Here is a 19,485-nt window from a genome sequence, read left to right as displayed (position 1 = left end):
CTAACAGTGAATATCTCTTAAATTTATAGATTCCGGAATTATAACATAGTCCACATTAGTCAACTACGCATTTTAACATGAAGAGGATCGCAATTCGCGATCGAAACGTCGTTGTGACCAATATAATAAATGCCAGATAAGTCACTAAATTAAGTTTATTTGATTTTCAATACACTGGCAAAGAAAATTCCAATCTTATATTTAACTTTGTTTTAAATACACGTTCAAAGAGTATTTAGCAAAAAAAAGACCCGTATGGACGCTACACAGATCATTTTACTAGCTAAGAAATGTTTCAAGAGATATTTAAGACGATACAAACATTGATTGTAAACAAGCCTTAGTGTGCACTCACAATCAGTGCGCACTAGCGCACCCTCAGAGAGGATTTCTGTTACCAAGACAAAAATATTCTTTTATATTTTTCGCAACCGCATTTAGTATAAAAGTGAGATAATATCAAAATAAAATCAACAATCCTTATTCTCCTCTATCGAATTAAAAAGATTGACTTACCATATTGAGACAAGAGTAACTTTATACATGTATTCTTGCGTTTAGAATAAACTTTCCCTCCGTCTTACAACGCACGAAGTTCGCACCGCGATATTTATATTTATATTTATATTCGACAAAAGACGATACATAGTCTCATTTTATTCTAGATTTTAGAATTTTTCATTTAGGATTAAAATATTCCTTTCTCTATAACAAATATGATTGGCGCTATATCGATCCTATTTTATGATACATTGAGGTTTAATAGCATTGGATCCGGAAATTTTTTCTGTGGGTGTATAAGCAACCGACTTCGCTATAAGTGTATTACTTTTATACACGTATATGTGTAATTTAGTTTTTCTGTTTAAAATCGCGACTTTATAATCGTCGTTTCTTGCCGTTTAAAAATAATCTTTTCAAGTTGCAAGAAATAACGTAAAATAACGTATGTCAAGTCGCATGTTGTGATTTTAAACGGAGAGAAGCGTGTAAAAAGTGCTTCACCAAATTACACGTATGTGTGTATAAAAGTAACACACTTAGATTTCCAACGTACACTGTACTGAATCTAAAGCTAGCGCCACACTATGCGCGATTCGTAATACGTGATACGTGATTCGTAATTTGCAGAAATTCGTTAGACACTCGAGTTATTACTTACCACACTATTCGTGATTCGCAGTTTATTATTCGTAATTTGTTATTTGCCGTTTCGTTCGTGCTAATTTCGACAGCTTTTAATTTTTACCTGTTACTACAGGACCTGTATTGTAAGGCTGCAATTAGTCAGGTTTCAATAATAGTCAGAAAACCATTTTAACTAATACCAACACGATTTTTAACACAACGCGCTTAATACTAGGAAGATTTTTGTCGTTTTAAAGTTGTTTACTGCATAGAAGCAACGGACGCTTTATTAAACAATTTAAAAAAAAAGAGAGAAATTTTCCACGTATTAAATTCAGTACGGTACAACGATTAGGAGGATGTCTAATAGTTTTGTCAATGGCTGTACTTGGTACAGCTATTTATATGTATGTTATAGCTCGTACTTATCTCTTTACATGCAATATCATCATCAACTCCGCGACCTTAACAAAATCTCAGAAATACTCATTTAAAAGGAGAGACAGAAAGATTTAAAACGTTTTCTATTAATCTTTCAGATGTTAAATGCCTCTTCAGAATTTTTACATTTTTCCATTGTCACTTGGAATCTGCTATCACTTAATTTCGATCTTTCCTCTTTTACTCGATCTGAAGATCGCACTTGATGTTATAATATTACGTATTGAAAATCGTACGAAAGCTAAGCATAAAATGTTAATAAGATCGATCATTAAATTAGACTTGAATTTAAATGAAAAATGCCAAAGTTACATATACAGTGTCTACGTTTTCCATTACATGGATATAATAGACCAAGCATCCTTGCTTGCGCGGTATAGGGAAAGCACAAAGTGTAAACAACACCTTGCTTAAAATATTTCAAGCTGTTATTATTAACAGTATGCGTATATGCGCAGAAAAATTGATATAAGTATAGTTAGTCGTTTCCGTTCAAGTATATTGTCGAGTTATCGCGTGCACGGGGAGAATTTTCTCTTAAGATTCACCCTGAAAAGTCATGTAATCGTGGGACAACATCCCAGCAAGAACATCAACGTCGAATCGACGTCAATGGGGTCGAACCGCGTTCCAGCCGTCAGTTTTCGAAAATAATCAAGCCTTGGCTGTACCTTTTGTGTTAAATTACTACGTTCAACATTTTATGGGCGAGAACTGCCAAGTTAACTTAATTAATACAAAACTTATTATAAAAAAATGCAGTTCCAAAACTTGAATTATTTTCGAAAACTGACAGTTGGGACGCGATTTCGACTCCATCGACGTCGATTCGACGTTAGTGTTCTCACTGGGATTGGCATTTGGAACAACTGTATGAGAGTTTTTGCAATTTTATTCTACTAGTAAAATGTATACTAACAATAAGTGTAATATACTAGTAGAATGTATGGTAAAATTTTCATAAAATTCTCCGAAGTGCCACGTTGTCCCACGATTACATGATTTTCAGGATAAATTCGAGGAAAAGATTCTCTCCGCGAGCGAAGCTAGCGAAGACGCTTAGCGCGGCAAGTAATCGTGGAATATAAATCGTGATAGAAACGGCCCCGATTTCTCCCGATGGAAAAATCGCTATTATCCCTGGCCACGCGTGTTTACTTGCGGGGTAAACGGGAGAGACGCGCGAAAGGCGTCGCGTGGCGCGCAGAGAGGCTCAGACTCAAAGGGGTCTCACCTTTCGCGGTCGTGAGCTCCGACGGACCCGGCAGACCCAGGGCCGGCTGGTCGAGGATAATCCAGGAGGAGACCAGGACGACGCAGAGCAGCCGCACGGCGGCGGTGGTGGTGGTGCAGCAGGGGTTGGTCCCTGACGTCGGGTACGTCGGCGACGGGCAGATGGTCGCGGCGACGCTCATCTCTACGACTGCTGGCCCCCCCGCGGGCCCGCGCAGCACACCTGCGGCCTATGCACGGCACGCACGCACGTTAGCACGTACGTGGCGTACCTGCACGCCCACGCAGGTCAACCCTGCCTGGCCTACTTCCGGTATCACATCTCCGGCCGATCGCGGAGGCGCGCGCGATCGATGACGCGCATAGTCGCCGCCACGGAACCTGACTTGCCCGTAGCTCTCTTCCTCTCTGTCTCTCCCTCTCTATCGCTCTGTCCTCCGGCCGCGTGGATCCCCCCCGCGCCTCTCGCGATCTAGCGGCCCTCGTCGTCGTCGTCGTCGTCGTCGTCGTCGTCGTCGTCGTGGTCGCTCAGAGCGGCACGCCGCCGGCGCGTCCAGACTCCCTCGCCCGATCGCGAAGGGTTTGGCGCGCGCGATTCCAGGATCCGACAACGGAGGCGCACTCCGGACGTAGGCGAGAGATGGTGGGACCGACGATCGCGCGCTCGCGCCGTCGCGCCGTATCGTGCACCGTGCGATTGTGCCGCGTACCGTGGCGGAAAGGCGCGGGCAACCAAGCAACGACCGGCCTGACTCACCCCGACGAGGGTCGTCGCGACGCCAGAGCGCCGGCGTTCTGCGCAATACGGCCGTGCCACGTTTCCACCCCCTTTGACCGCCGCGCCGGCCCTTGCGCCGCGCGGTGTGATGTGCCTAGCTGTGGTGCGGCGCGGCGTGGCGACGTTGCTCCGCGGCATCCACCCCCTCGCAATCACCCCGTCGCCGCCGCCGGAGCGTAGACGGAGCGCGGTGCCTCTGAGTCATTTCTCGGGCAAGACCCGCGGCCGTCGTCACTTGGCCGACCAGGACGCAAGGCGACACCGTCGTCGTAGTCGTCGCGGTCACGCTGGCATGACGCAGCGCGTGGAACACGACCGTGCGCCCCGCGCTGCACCCCGCTTCTAAGGGGCGCACGACCGGCGGCACACGGCGATTTCGCCACGCTACGTAAATATGAATGCCATTACGATGCAGTCTCGGAACCGTGGATCCTTCGCCTCTTCATGGCGGATTCTTCATCAATCACTTTCTTAAGTGAGACGAAGCGGCATGATGATAGCTCCACGGGTTACGGAGGATCCGAGAAAGGCTTGACGTGCCGAAAGTTTAAACATTTTGCATTTTCAGATCTCTACGATAATCCGAGTCAACTCGAATTAATTTTTTATCAACAAGAAACCAAATATGCGACACAGGGGGTTATGTAATGCCCGCCTCACCTCTTATTTACGGACAGAGCGAATTAGACTGAGTCGAAAAGTCCCCTACCATTTTGCAATTTTCGTAATGGTTAACGAGTTATTAATTATTAAAAATCGCTGTCTTAAGCCAACGGCACACGATACTACTTTTCCTACTGGATTGCTTACGAGAGCCAATCAGGATTTAGCTTTAAGATGCGGCTGTCCCGCGACCAGCGTTGCTAGGCGCGCAGAGAATTGTTTATGAGACACAGCAAGGGCTACGTATAATAAACAACTCCCCGCGCGCCTAGCAATGCCGATCGCGGGACGGCCGCGTCTCTCAGCACGCTTTAATTGAGTGGTACGCCGGGCTCAATTAGCGATTTTTAATAATTAATAACTTATTAACCGTTGCGAAAATTGCAAAATGGTAGAGGACTTTTCGACTCAATCTAGTCCACTCTATCCGTAATTAAGAGGTGAGGCGGGTATTACACAACACACCCTGTATATGTAATTAAAAGGTAAAATGACAAATCGTAGCTCTTTTTCAGAATTAAATCTACTTTGTCGCCGGAGCTCTGTCGAGTCAATTTCAGGAACAGATCTTAAATTATCGTTAACAATTTTGAATGAAAATCAATTAATACAAATAGTAGAACAAAGGCCATAAATAATAATAATAACGAACCGTTAAGGGTGACAGTGCAAAAATATATATAATATTTATGGAATTAAATATGCGAATGTATGCGAACGTTTCGACAATACTATGCCAACATCAACGCAATTAGTTAAAAACGTTAATATAAAAAATCAATTAAACTTATTGATCTCTTTTCCTCCTTCCTTCATTCTTTGGTCGAAACTTGTTTCGGCAAACTTTCTTGCGACTTACAATTAATAAGAATAACAAATCATTATTAGCAAATATTATTTTTATTCTCTAATGCTTTCTAATTGTTTCTCCACGGCCACTGTGCAGATATAAAATCGCAATGAGTGATTCGATGAAATTGTTTACTTGAATTGTAATATTTTCTAAATTACCTTTTCTCACGCACACTTTCTCTATATTTAAGAATTTACTTGGTGTTAGGCATATTTTCTCGGTATTTCATCTGCATCATTTATGGGACTTGATGCATTATAGGTGGATGACGCATACGAGTATTTCCGTGAAAACCCTGGATCTAACCGCGCGATCATAATTTCGCTCCTTGATCGATGGCTCGCCACATTACGACGTCAGCAAAACTTTGCCGTACACATTGCTTATCCTGCAAACATGAAATGACTGCCAATTAAGATTAATATTGCGGATAGCAGAAGAAAATTATGTGATTAATACGAGACGTGAAATAAAGTACGCTGCACATTAGCGCAAATTAAAAAATAATATAATGCGTTATTAAGACAAACAGATATATCACATAATATTATACGCGACGAACAATTCACAGCGTGGAAACAACACCTGCTGTTGACGTATCCGAAAGCTGCTTGCGTCCGAAACTGCGTTGTAGCTGCCAAAAATTATATATTTTACGTTGCTCCAAATATATTGGATTCAACACTGTGTTGGATTCAAATATATGAGGACGTATAGTACATGATCGATATTTTCCAGGCAATAAAATTAGGTAATAATTTATGTCTCAATCGTGTAATATCTAATTATATCCAATTCTAAAATCGTCAGGTCTTCAGAGATCCGACACTTTTATTGAATATTCAATGTTATTATCTATTGAGATCTAACTATGTTCTCTCGGGACATTTAATTATAGATTTAGTTAGATCTCAATAGATAACGTCGAGCATTCGAGGAAAGTGTCAAATCTCTGAGGCTCTAATAATTTGTAGAATTGGATCTCATGAGATATATTAATTAGATATTACATGATTGAGACATATACAATGAGATCTCTTTCCATTTTTCGGGCGATCAATTACAGAGAGATGCGCGTGAATTGTCAAAAGGTCTTTGTAGCTCGTGTAGGTGGGATTTAATGGGTAGGGTTCCAGTATCGCTCTAACTAGTCCATCATGCACGCGATCAATTTCAGGTGATAATTATCGGCGGACAGGCTGGTCACATGGGACACGGGCGTGCTATAATTATGTCAACTAATGTAATGCTGCGTCGCCGGGTCGCTTTTGACGTTAATTGTGCATGCTATTACAACGTCACTCGAATATACCTATCTAGCGCGATCTTTTCTCGAGAAACGCTCTCGTATCATGCGATAATATTGCGAGCCGAAATTCTTGCTATATAATTGTGCATTTCACATTTTCATTGTACGTTACCTTCTTAGTTGCGCGAATTCTGTTAGGTATTGCATGGGCTCATGCGATCCGTTGTATATTGCAACTTGACTTATTGAATTAGTTTAATATTAATTGTAAACAATAAAATTCACAAGGCTCTGACGTGAAATCCACAGTTCGGAAGAATAAAGGATACCAGAGCCAAGACAGGATGTTAGTGTCTAAATGATTTTAACTTTTAAACTTATTTTAATATTAATTAGTTTTGTTTCTTCCGAAATCAACTGTGATTAATATTGCACATAAACAAAAATGTAATTTATCTCCCGGCTTGTTATCATTCAATTTTCATTCTGGACACACGTGTGATTAAAGCGTCGCTTCCTTTTTATCCGTCCATTTATAACATCCATCTATGACCTAATAATAACTTCATTGATTATGCGATATACTTAACGCTTTTCCTCGCCGAAAAGCAACATACCTACTTATTTCTAGCAATCCGTGTTTAATCTCCTTCAAAACATCAAGCTGGACTTGACACGTTCGACCGATAAGTAGCTATTGTAATTGTTTCATTGTGTCACGCGGCGACTATTAATCAGTACCCACGCAGCAAGATGATAATAGAAAGATCTCTTAATGTTCTCTCCGTTTTAAGATCTAGACGTCCAAAAATACCTTTAGAAAAACAACATAATGAAGTTAGAAAAAGCTCTTATGCGCCACTTGCAGATGAAAGACTTTCAAAAGTCATCGGATAGATAACTTTTTTGAGTTATCCTATAATACATATCGATGTTGCACCTCAAACTAGACAACTTTAAGAGTTCATGTTTATAATGTCAATAAGACATATGTTCTACGATATTTAAAACACAACGCCTTTTAACAAGTAGTTCAAAAGAAATTTTTAACAATGTAAAGAATAGAAATAGCATGAAGGAAAATCACACAAGCGTAGACAAGAGATCGTACAGTAAAAGGACTCACTTTAACATCAGAGTAAAGATAAAAACTTTCATGCGGGTGTATCAATTTGTAACACCACGTGCGGCTTTTTCTTACCAGAAAGCGCTACGCCGCGCGTCCCTCTAGCGGGAACTTTGACAGGCTTCCCATATTAGCATTAAATAGACATTATAAAGAGCATTTTTCGGAGATATCTTATAGAAATCATTTTTAAGATGACATTTGAATGTCGATTTGAAGAGATTTATTAAACTTCTTTCAAAATACAGGATGTTATGTAACACCCGTCTCCCCTCTTACTTACTGATAGAGCGGATTAGACTTAGTTGAAAAGTCCTGTACCATTTTGCAATTTTCGCAATGGTTAACGAATGATTAATTATTAAAAATCGCTGTCCTAGCCCGGCCTACTGTCCAATTCAAGCGCGCGGCGAGACGCGGCCGTCCCGCGATCGGCGTTGCTAGGCGCGCGGGGAGTTGCTCATGACACACGGTATATCGGTTACGTATAATAAGCAACTCCCCGTGTGCAGATCGCGGGACGGCCGCATCTCGTCGGGCGCTTGAATTGGGCGATAGGTCGGGCTAGGACAGTGATTTTCAAGAATTAATAACTCGTTAACTATTTCGAAAATTGCAAAATGGTAGAGGACTTTTCGACTTATGCCCGATTTCTTCACATCCAGTTATGTTGCGGTTAAAGTTAACCAGGAGATAAACTACCAGATCCAGGCACGTAATTGGCTAAACTCGAGATTAACCTCCGGATAATTTTATCAGGAAGTGAAAAAATCGGCCATTTGTCTAGTCCGCTCCATCCGCAAATAAGAAGCGAGAAGGGTATTACATAGCACCCTGTATATCTTTCAGATATCTTATGTAAGAAATTTCAAAACAAGATGCTTTTTAAACCTCTTACAACAGACATCTCTATTTATCTGGTAGATATCTTAAGCAGATCTTTCTGACATAAACGCTGTGTGGGTAATAAGTAAAAAGGGTCGCGTAATGATTGGACGTTCGTGTCAGCGTCCCGATGCCTATCGAGAGAAATGTAACGACGATGCAGGATCAATTTCTTAGATCCCTTCGGGCGGAGCCAAGTGGCCAGAGCAAGAAAAAAAGGAGTCTTAGACTTGTCAGGTTTGTAATGCCAGTGTGGCCCACTTTTGCCCGACGAGCAGAGTCTTATGTAACGCGCTTCTCGATCCTTCTGCTCACGTAAAAGCGTGCTGAGCTCCATTAACGGGATGAGGAAACGGCGGAACCCTCGCAGAGACGTCGCGAAATGTGTGGTAATCCACCGAAGTTTACTTACATGTTCCCTCAGCGTGACATTCAATCTTCAGAAATACAATAGTTTGCGCAGCGGAGAATCGCATTTTATCATAACAACAACGTCGCGTTTCATATATCTACGAATTTGTATTAAATTGAATTACATTAACATATTCAAAATTGTAATTTACATTACATTTGCATTCAATGCGTGCGCCAGACAAAAATGAAGTAGAAAGTCAAACATGCGTGATCTACTTTTCTGCTGCTTCATCGCCACGAACTTCAAAGGGTAGAGCGATTGTAGTTCAAAATAATATCTGTCATTTATTTTCAACTTTAGACAGAAGTATTTTTCAAATAAACAAATGTTTCAGGTAGAGGGAAGACTTTATATTCTGTTATGTTAAAATGCACGCACATTTAAAAAAAATGTTAATTTTATGAGTTTTTAATGTTTCAGTTAAATTTTACGCTCTCTTGATGCACGGCGAAAAATGCTGTTGAATTAAACAAGAATGAAGTTGCTTGAATTGAATGTTGATGTCACGAACTGCCACAAACATAAATAATTCACTCAATTGTATTTGCTATACATTATAATTTTAAGCATTGAACTTATCCATTGAACTTAAGCATTGAAAATATCCAAATTATTAAGAGAGCTCTCTGATGTTTTTCATTCGTTAATACTTACTGATGTTGTTTCAACGGTTTTATTTAAATTACACTGACCTTATTGATACGTCTTTTTTTTCCGCGTGGATTTCGTAGTCAATTATAAAATTGTTTCCGTATTGTAAAAATAAAACGTTGAAGCTGTTGAAGTTTCATCATCAGCTGATTTACTCGAACGTTTCAACATACATTTAAATAGATCTCCACAATTTAAATAACGAAAGATTTTTTACTGTGAAATTTTATATAAAATCGACGAAGATACCAATTATCTCCTTTATTTATCGATGCAAAGCTATATATATGTTTTGCCAATCGCTTTGAGTAATCTTCCTTAATGGCATTTCGAGGTAAAACGAGTTCTTCCAGAGTGCTGCAAAAATAATAATCGACCACATTCGATCGACCGATTATTACGCAAACGCGTCTGATAGGTCAAGAATCTCTTCCATTTGCAATTCCTCTGCATTATTTCATTGAAAAACAAATAAACCAGCTATTCGAGGGAAGCAGCTGATGAAATGTTACGGTGTCTATACCTTAATAATTTGCTCGCTTTAGACAAGAATTAATGCAAATGCAATTAATGAATATACTTACATATAGAACGAACAACACATAATTCTTTATTATTATAAAATGCTCGGTATTCTTACGATGGTACAAAAATATAAGATTTATATCAAATATTGCGCAACATGTCACATATCAAACTATATAACGAATAAATTTAAAAATTTGTGTATAAAGATGGAATCTAGCCTTTGGCGAAAGCACTTCGTCGACGAGTAAAGATGCAGGCAGTATGCTGACGAATTCTTATTTTGCAGTCTGGGACACCAGTTCGGACCAGAATGTTGAATAGTCCTTTAGTACAGTTCCGCTGAAACAGCACGACATATATTATTGTAATAAATGGTTAACATATTTTTAAATATGTGTATTTAATACACAAGTGCATAAATCATATTTGATAAATCACATATCTCATTTTTTTTTCTATTATACAATTCATAAATCATTTTTAATGTCAAACATAGCGTATTGAAACAGCTGAGTCAAATGTTATTTATGCACGTTTTAAAAGGTGTCATATATTTTGACAGGTTTAGTTGCACGTATGTAATAAATAAATAAACTATCGTAAGATACTTAATCTCTTTTAGTTGTATAAACGATAGATTTACGATTGGTTTTCTTTTTCTTAAAGTACTTTACATCGTTGCATTGCTCTACCAAAATAAATAAGTGATTTCAAGCTTTTGTTTTGCAATATATTGTATTTTCAGATTCATAAAAACTTTTTTCTTTCATTTAATCTTATAATTCAGAAATCATGTATTTTTCAATTCTTAATTTTCGGTGTTCCCTTCCTTGTTCAGAAAAATAATTGCTTAAAATTCATTTAAGAATTTCCGGTTCACCTTTCGTTTCGATGACGATGTAATATTTACATAGGAATGTTTCGTCTGTATAATGTAGCTGAATGTCGAGGCAATTAATTTAGAATAATAAACAGTTTATACGTTAAACATGTTATTCTTGACGAACAAAGTATCCCAGGCGAGAGACCGAACGGTAGTCCAACTTTCCAATGTAAAACCGTGCTGGGAAATCCAACGGGTATTAATGTCTCACGTATGCGTGGAATTACGAATGGCCGAATAGCAAAAGCAATTATTTCCAATGGCCAACGTCGTACAATTAGTCCCGCTGCGCCATCGCGAACCGCCGCGAATTATTGCGCGTGCATTGGGTATACCTCATTTTACGGTTATTAAATTTGATTCAGCCGCACCATGAAATGTACGTTTGCGCGAATGCTGAAGAAAAAAAGACTAAATGTCCTCGTTAACGATCCAAAGGCAATTAACATCATCGGATGTCTCAAGTTTCAAGAAGATACTTTAAGATTCTTTGTACTCATTCAGAGAACTAAGTACGTGTGAATACTATTCATTTTTCTACAAGATTAATTTATTAAAAAATTTTATATAAACAATTTTTTGTCAAACCTCAACTCGCAATTAACGACTGCATCGTTTTATTAAATTATGATAAATTGGTTAAATTACAGTTATTAAGTGTGCGTCATCCGGATGCATTGTAAAGTACACATTCTCGTGAAGAAGAATCTTTTAATATCCTCATATAATAATCAAGCGTCGATATATTTAATATTTGTGGACTATTTTTAGAAAAAAGAATTAACCGGTTTAGAACGTGTTGACTTCCGAAGATGCTTTGAAACCATTTGTATTCATATATAGAGAATTGTGTATGCAAGTGTAAAAAATAAGGTAAACAATTTTTACGATATTTTAAAATTTACCTCATAATAGAAAAAAAATTGTATTTCTTCCTAAAAACTTGTCGACAAAAGTGACAAAATCAAGATGTTCTTTCATCGAGAATAATTATTTAACTGTAATTATGTAGCTTGGAATTTGGACTGTGTTGCATAAAATGTACACCGCCAACAACTCACAATTGTCGTGAAATCAACGTATAAATCGTGGGAATTTTTATTGCGTAATTCTTATGCAACCATTCCAGCCATAAATGCATATGCGTTTACAGCATAATATCATATATCTCATCGAAGTTGTACATCTCGCCAGGAATCTTTGATAATTATACGGACAATGCAGGTTTCAACTGCCGCAATTTGCGACAAGTCCCAACATCGTCCTTCCTACGCTCCATCGTTAATACACGAACGGATATTTCCCATGGGATTTCCGCCGTGTTGGAGAACGCGGCACTCACGTGAAGTAAACGCTGCCGCGTGCGTTCTGCGGCGCGTTCCAGATGAAGGTGGCCTGCTCCTTATCGTGTGGATCCGCGTGTGTCACGGCACTGCACTCGGAATGCACCTTCGTGTTCGACGTACGAGACCAGCTTCCGATCCATTCGTTGGTGCTGGCGTCACGTGCCTGCAGCAAGAATCCCTTAAACGGGGCACCCCCGATGGTGACTGAAAAATAGACGAGCCGAGTTCCAATGGGGATGGACACCTCTCTTTCGCTCGGAATAAAATTCACTCTGCCGCCTTATCGCCGGTGTATATCAGTGTTTGAGATGATATAGCGCGCGTTGCCGTGGCACATGTGAGTTTTACGTGCTCGGGGCAATCGCGCGCGAATCCGTCGCGATATCGGCAAAGTGATTTCGTATAAAAGAAATAGTAGGCAGTCGGACATAACGCTTGCAACAGTAATCGCAATTTATATCTGTCTGGGGATTCGGAACGAGTGTTAGCACGAATAAACTGGATACAATCTACGAAGAAGACAGATAAATCCCTCCCGAAAGGAAACTAAAATCCGTAGCTTAAAAACATTTCAACTTTTACGCTATGTCATCCTGCAGTATTGAGATCCCCCATGAAAAAGTATATACCCCAAAATATATTATATATTATAGTATATCAATACTTATACGTTAATATATAACTAATTAAATCATTTTTGCCGCCTATGATGTAGAAGAAATATAAGAAAATACTATATATTTACATAAAATATGCAAAATATATTTTTAATACATAATCTAATATGTAAAATAGATATATTAGAATATATATGGAATATATGCCTGCATATATGAAATTAAATCGTTTTTTGCCGTTTAAAATATATGATGAATATAAGTAAAGAAGGTATATTTTTTCATGGGAGATAGCGTAATGAAACATTATAAAAAAATTATTAAGTTGCTCTAATTTCGGAAAGATAAATGGATGGCAATAATACGAGAATAACGAGTGAGAATTAGACATTTCCCAGTGAGAAATGATTCGTCGATCGACGTCGAAATGATGTCGAATCGACGTCAATTCGACGGTGTCGATGTCGAAACGACGTCGATCGACGAATCATTTCTCACTGGGTTAGAATGTACGCGGAGAGAATTTTCTCTTAAAATATACCCTGAAAATCATGTAATTGTGAGACAACATGGCATTTTGAAGAGCTTTATAAGAATTTTTTGAAATTTTGCCGTACATTTTACTAGTAAAAGTCCTTCAAAATGCCATATTGTTCCACGATTACATAATTTTCAGGGTAAATTTTAAGAAAAAATTCTCTCCGTGACACGTTTATCATATTATTAAGTTAATATACAGTAACAATTACAATAGAATAAAAAATTGTGTAAACTACATCGGTTAAATATGTAACACAATCTATGTCGAAAAGGATCAAGTTCACCCCAAATTCGTCTCAAATTGATAAATATGAATCTTATAACTTCGGCAACTCCCTAATCCTAGCAGTTAATTTATCCTGCATATTAGTTTTATTATTTTTTATCCGCTGTTATATCTTTATAATAGAATAAAAATATATCTTTCACTTATAAACAACGAAACGTGTAGAGTGTAAAGAAATTGTCCTGTAAAACTTGTTACAATATTGCAATGGACAAGACTCATTGCAGTTTTCTAAACAGAATTGCATTTTAATCAGCAACACGTGTTTTTAGTCACATTGCGCAACCACGCCGTTCTTAGACTTTCGTTTCAACCTTCCTTCGCGGATGAATGACATCTACGTTCAATCACGCGTGACCCACGTATGCGAACTGCTCGTACGCTCGAAAACGAGCGGGCGCATTTATCCCTCTTGTCGGCCTAATTCGCCATTGTCCCACGAGCGCAGATGTGCTCAGCGAAGCTAATGGAATGCACCGCTACATACGGACATTTAACGTGTTTCGTGATTGCGATTTTGATGGATCCAATTATCTCGTTTCGAATAAAATGCATGCTTCCTTCATAAAAATGAGGCGAACTAGATTGTGTATATTATTTATATATAAAAGCAATTTACATCGAGCTCTATACTGAACTCTAAGCGAGAGATGGCAATAGAAAGAGAAAAAGAGAAAAGAAATCGACTTTGTATTACAATTGTCTTGTAATTCTCTTTTACAAAACTAAGTATTTTAATTTATTATATCTTAAAATTATACGCTGTGAATTGTCGCAAGATATTGGCAGCATTTCTTTCTTCCCTTTTTCTTTTTAGTGTATAAAATAATATCAAAAGGTTGCTAAAATTAAACTGTTGTTGTCTTATAGTGAGCAGAGAGACATTAATTAAACATTACACTTAAAAGCAATCAGTCATTAAAGAAACATATATGTATATAAACTTAAAAGATAAATGTATAGGAAAGAGTTGATAATTTAGTTGATTACTCCAAGAGATACCTTTTCGGAACAATAACCATCCGAGCTTGCGTATATAATTGAAAAACAACTGCTTTCTGAAAACTGTTAAAGACTAAAAATAGGCTGAAATAAGATCATTAAAGCATGATTTAACATTATTAAGAATAAAAATAAATTAATAAGTGTAAGTAAAAAGAATCTGAAGTAAATTTCTCGCACAGAAATGGTGTTCCGTTTTGAGATCTTCCTGATATATACACCCCCTGCAACAAAAAAAGCACCTAATTTTTGTTGAAATATCTACCTACGAATCAGAGATAATAAACGCAACGTGTCTTGCTAGTGTATTGTATTTAATCTTTATTATACGCAAAATAATAAAAAGTACAAATAATATCGATAAACCGATGTCAAGGCATCGTTAAGGTTCAACCGAGTATTGACTCGTTTTATATACTTTTATTTCTCTAGTTAACTCTAGTATCTAATAATTATAAGCATTAGTTTTATATAAAAAAAACTATTTAACGATATATTTTTCAGACGTAAAAAGCTTGTATTAATTTTTTAACGGTAATTGTGTTTTTTCTCTCGTTACGTATTTTCACTTCATTAAGTTGTCCAATTTTCGCCGACACTGGCACTACAATACATTAGTAAAATACATTGTGTTAAAAACAAACATTTTTTATTCATCATCATAGATATTTCAACCAAAAATTAAATGCGACTCGTTTTGTTGCGCGGGATGTATAATAACAGTGAGTTACGCAGCCAATCGATTTTTCGGCTCTTTTCCATTTATTTTCACAAATTTATAAATGCATATTTTTTTGGTACCATATGCTAGGTGAAAATAATAAATCTTTTTTTACAGAATAGTGCTTAATTTATCTCGTTCCTTTCACTCATAAAATAACAGCTATTTAGTTTCAACAGCTTCTCGATTCTCGCCCAGGTATACACGAATATACATTTATACATTGTTCTGCTATTATCTTGTCAGCTTCACCCCAAACGATATTAGTCCTTTGTATACCGTGTATAAAGAAAGACTTATATACTTCTAAAGTTTTATTAATCTAGTCTATTACATCGCTATCTCTCGCTCGGAAGTGCGGCTGCGGAACCCGCTAATGAAAATTTCATTTATTTTGCGTAATAAGAAATTAACCCAGAATACCAGATGGTGCTTAGTAGTACGATATAAGCGCCGTGTTTGACCCACCTGTGACCTGCGAGCCTGGTTCATACTGCGACGACGAAGCCAGTATCTTGTAGGGGTTCGTGTTTAAGGGCTGTGACCGCGCCTCGCCGTGATAGGGTTGATTAGGCCGTGGCTTCACGCACACGTCCACCGGCGCGCCATCCGGAAACCCGAGAACGGAAATCGACGAGAAGAGGAGGAGTGCGGATAAAACCGTAATGTGTCCGGCGAGATGCATCTTGATCGCCACCTTTGTTTCCGCGAGAGATAAATGCAACAAAATTTTAACAAATTGAAGGAAGGGGCCAATGTGAGCCAAAGCGCCAGAAGGAAGAGGCCTATGGAAATGTTACCCCTTTTTATTAATAAAACACTTATCAAAACAAGTATTCGAGACGTTTCGGTCCACTTCGGACCTTCTTCAGTACTACAAAAAAAACCAGTAAGGTGCGAGATATAATGAATCGTCAGAATAAAAGAATAAAATCGTTTAAAAATGTACCAGATCAACACTTATAAATAACAAAATACTGAAATAAAGTGTGATTTTAAACCGTTTAACTGTCTCTCGAAAAATTAATTGGTGTCACGAATGCTATCACGACGATAGAAAGAAGGAAAGACAGGATGCAGACACAACAGTAACAGAATAACTACGTGGTAAATTTAAAATCGTCCGAGAAATTAAAATTAGTGTAAAGTGTAAAGAAAAGAGTGGGAGGAGGCATGAGACAGAAACTTACAAAATAAAAAACGTTGCCAAAAGAAACGTATCGGAATAAAAAAAACAAACCAAAGGCTTAAAGTATAAAATTGTAAAGAAATAAAAAATTGTACTGTACAAGTTATTTAACAGATCTGTGTCTGTGTGTAAATTAATACTGTGTTTTTGGCGTTTAATAAAAGCATTTCAGAAATTAGTCGTTTGTATAAAAGAACTTCTTCATCCAAGATATCAACATTAATCCAATCGAGATCATGGCCTAAAAGCCGATGCTCAGTGATGACTGAGTGTGTTGTGTAGAATTTATATGTTAATATCATTTCGATGTTCACCAATTCTGGTCTTTAGGAATCTGCCAGCTTGGCCCACATATCGACTGATCTCTTTCGCAAGGTCGTATCACAATTTTCGAGGTTTTTGCTTAAACGCTCATTTAGAATCAGAAAGAATCAGAACAGCGTTTAAACAGAAAAACTGGAAATTGCGTAAAATCGACATACGACCTTGCGAACAAGATCGATCGACATGTGGCATCGCAATCACTACAAGAGATTCTATCAGGGTTGGGAAAGTTACTTTATAAAAGTATCTAGTTACAGTTACGGTGTTTTCGCTAAAAATGTAACTAGTCACAGTTACAAGTTATCAATTCTGAAAAGTAACGCGTTACAGTTACTCAAAAAGTAACGAATCGTTATTTTTCAGTTACTTTCTTGCAATGAAAACAAAAATATCAAATATACATCTGGATTGTAAAGCGTCGATAAAGGCGTTTATGCGCGACACGTTTTTTACTTGCAAATATACTCATATCATTTATCCGCGCTTATGCCTTTCGCGTTATCCGCAATTTAACACCACCAGGAGTGACTAACAAACAAACAAACAAATAAAATCAGGTAGCTCATATACAGAAATATTAATAAATAATATCGAGTTGGCATCTTCCACAAAATTTAAATTCGTCAAAAATATCAACGCGCAGGATTAGCCGTTGATTGATTCACAAATACATTTGCTGTACGTATCCGATTTTATATAAATAAAGTTCTAATGCACAAAACTAATTTGAGGACACAGATAAATTCGTAATGAGAGAAAATTAAAATAAATTTGACATAACATCTGAGAATGGAGAAGAATATTCCGGCAAGGAAACTGCAGAGACTTACTCGAAACAGTAAGAGCTGTTTACACGACAATCGCGCGAGGATAAAAAGATATTTCGTGCTCGTGATAGATCTGCACGCAAGAAACTGATAGTACCCTGCCAATTGCAGGCGAGCCAAACCTTGGTGGTGATCCCACCATAGGATCACAAAGCCGCAACACTCGCCTTTACTAAATTGATCCTTCACTTTCACTCGTTCCCTCTGCCGATCCTGTAACCGGTTCCACTCCTCGTCCGTTTAGGAGAATTATCTACGAGTGTGTTTAACGCGTAACAGAATTAATTACATTACGCGTTGCCGTAAATAGCTATATAAATAGTGTTACTTCCTTTTACGTATCAGATAACGACACGTGATGTAACACCGTCATTATTCTCAGCACGTAAAAAGCTGAGATCTCCTGTTGTGGAAATCGTGTCGTTGTTTATCGCAGCCACGTAATTCTATATTAGAATTATTTATCTTCTTGCCATCATGAAACTTGAATACCTTTACGTCGATAATATTCAATGAGATAAATAAAAAAGTGCGGTTCAGGCATACATTAACATTGTCTATACCTACTTCCTGCAATTCATCGGCTTTTTTTATTTTTGGATGTTAGATAAGCGCGTGATTTTAAAGCGATCATTATATTCTCTTTTAAAAGGAGTAAATGCAAGATCTAGAAAATCATTTCAACGCTAAATGAAAATAAAATGTTTCTCGAAGCGTCTCGCCTGCCTAAGCAAGAGGGAGGTCCAGGTTCAAACCCTGGCTGAGGTAAATATTTCGCAATAAACTCACAAATTAAAATTATTCAGACACTAACATCCTGTCTCGGCTCTTATATCCTTTATTCCTTCGAATTGCGATTTCACGTTAGAGCCTTGTGAATTTTATTGTTTAACATGTTTTTATAAAGCTGTTCGTTCAAGAAAATGTGTAACGTGTAAATAGGTACGTAAGTTTTATTTAAATTTGCAGAACACTGTCCTCTCCCATGAGATTGGGGTATCATAATTTTGCTGCAATTCATCACGCGGCACTGTTTGTCTGCGGATAAGCTAAACGATACAAAGCGAAAATCGAAATTAAAAAATGCGATTGTTGAAAGCAGTGCACTCTTGGACACCTGTGTGCACCACGTTATTTGCATTGCCTTTTATCGAACAGCCTTAATCTTTATTATCACTGTTGTCGCGCGGAATAGCTATTATTTGCTCGTTGTTAGAGCTATTGCTACTTCGTGCTGTATTCCCCAGTGAGAGCACTAACGTTGAATCGACGTCAATGGGATCGAGAAAACGCGTCCCAACTGCTATGTTTTCGAAGATAATTAAGTTTCGGAACTTAATTTTTTGTATTAAATTACTATGTACACAACGTTCTGAATACTTTTAACATCCCTAGTAGCGCAACATATTGGCGCAATATTGCGAAATAATGTAAATCTATTATTCCCAATATTGGCCCTTTTCTTATTTAGCCAATATACCTATGTCTATTTAGCAATATTGATATCTAATATTGCATCGATATTAGTCCAATATTGTTATTACATTGTTAAATATTGGCCTAAGCACTTCCAATATAAATCTAATATTATATAATTATTATCGTGCAATATTTACATTTCGTGGTCAATATTGACTTTACGTTGGACAATATTGACCAATGCACTGTGTGCTACTAGGAATCTTATCGGAGAGAACTGCAAAGTTAGCTTATTTAATACAGAATTTAATTCGAAAGATAAAGTTTCCCAAATTTGTATTTGGGAATTATTTTCGAAAACTAACGGTCGGGACTTTCGAC

At 37.8% G+C, this 19,485-nt stretch overlaps 2 protein-coding genes across 5 annotated transcripts in view; both read right to left on the bottom strand.

Moving 5' to 3' along the window:
• LOC105559514 overlaps positions 1 to 9,260 on the bottom strand; it is a 54,194-nt gene extending 44,934 nt beyond the window's left edge. For 3 of the 4 annotated variants that reach the window (XM_012007864.1, XM_012007865.1, XM_012007867.1), the window contains exon 1: positions 2,804 to 4,255. In XM_012007864.1, the coding sequence (XP_011863254.1) occupies positions 2,804 to 2,984 (181 nt within the window). In that variant the 5' untranslated portion in view covers positions 2,985 to 4,255. Of the gene's footprint in view, positions 1 to 2,803; positions 4,256 to 8,768 lie in introns of those variants that run through there. The other variant, XM_012007866.1, reaches the window with a different exon arrangement.
• Positions 9,261 to 10,002: 742 nt separating this feature from the next.
• On the bottom strand, positions 10,003 to 17,960 carry LOC105559513 (putative defense protein 3). The gene is made up of 4 exons (XM_012007863.1): positions 17,689 to 17,960; positions 15,814 to 16,042; positions 12,176 to 12,383; positions 10,003 to 10,289 (listed from the first exon to the last, which is right to left on the bottom strand). Exons 2-4 carry the CDS (start codon positions 16,028 to 16,030, stop codon positions 10,226 to 10,228), a joined length of 489 nt encoding a protein of 162 aa, XP_011863253.1. The 5' UTR covers positions 16,031 to 16,042; positions 17,689 to 17,960; the 3' UTR covers positions 10,003 to 10,225.
• Between the last annotated feature and the right edge of the window lie 1,525 nt (positions 17,961 to 19,485).

Source organism: Vollenhovia emeryi, unplaced genomic scaffold (assembly GCF_000949405.1).
Source record: "Vollenhovia emeryi isolate VEMERY1.0 unplaced genomic scaffold, V.emery_V1.0 DF939266.1, whole genome shotgun sequence".
Lineage (NCBI taxonomy): Eukaryota > Metazoa > Arthropoda > Insecta > Hymenoptera > Formicidae > Vollenhovia > Vollenhovia emeryi.
This window is presented reverse-complemented; position numbering and strand designations above follow the sequence as displayed.

Bases quoted from the DNA above. Each gene is read 5' to 3' on its own strand.
- LOC105559513 (XM_012007863.1), bottom strand. From the start codon at position 16,030: ATGCATCTCGCCGGACACATTACGGTTTTATCCGCACTCCTCCTCTTC. The intron at 12,384-15,813 runs GTGGGTCAAACA...TCTATTTTTCAG, and splicing joins ACCAGGCTCGCAGGTCACAG to TCACCATCGGGGGTGCCCCG. The intron at 10,290-12,175 runs GTGAGTGCCGCG...GTGCTGTTTCAG, and splicing joins CGCGGCAGCGTTTACTTCAC to CGGAACTGTACTAAAGGACT.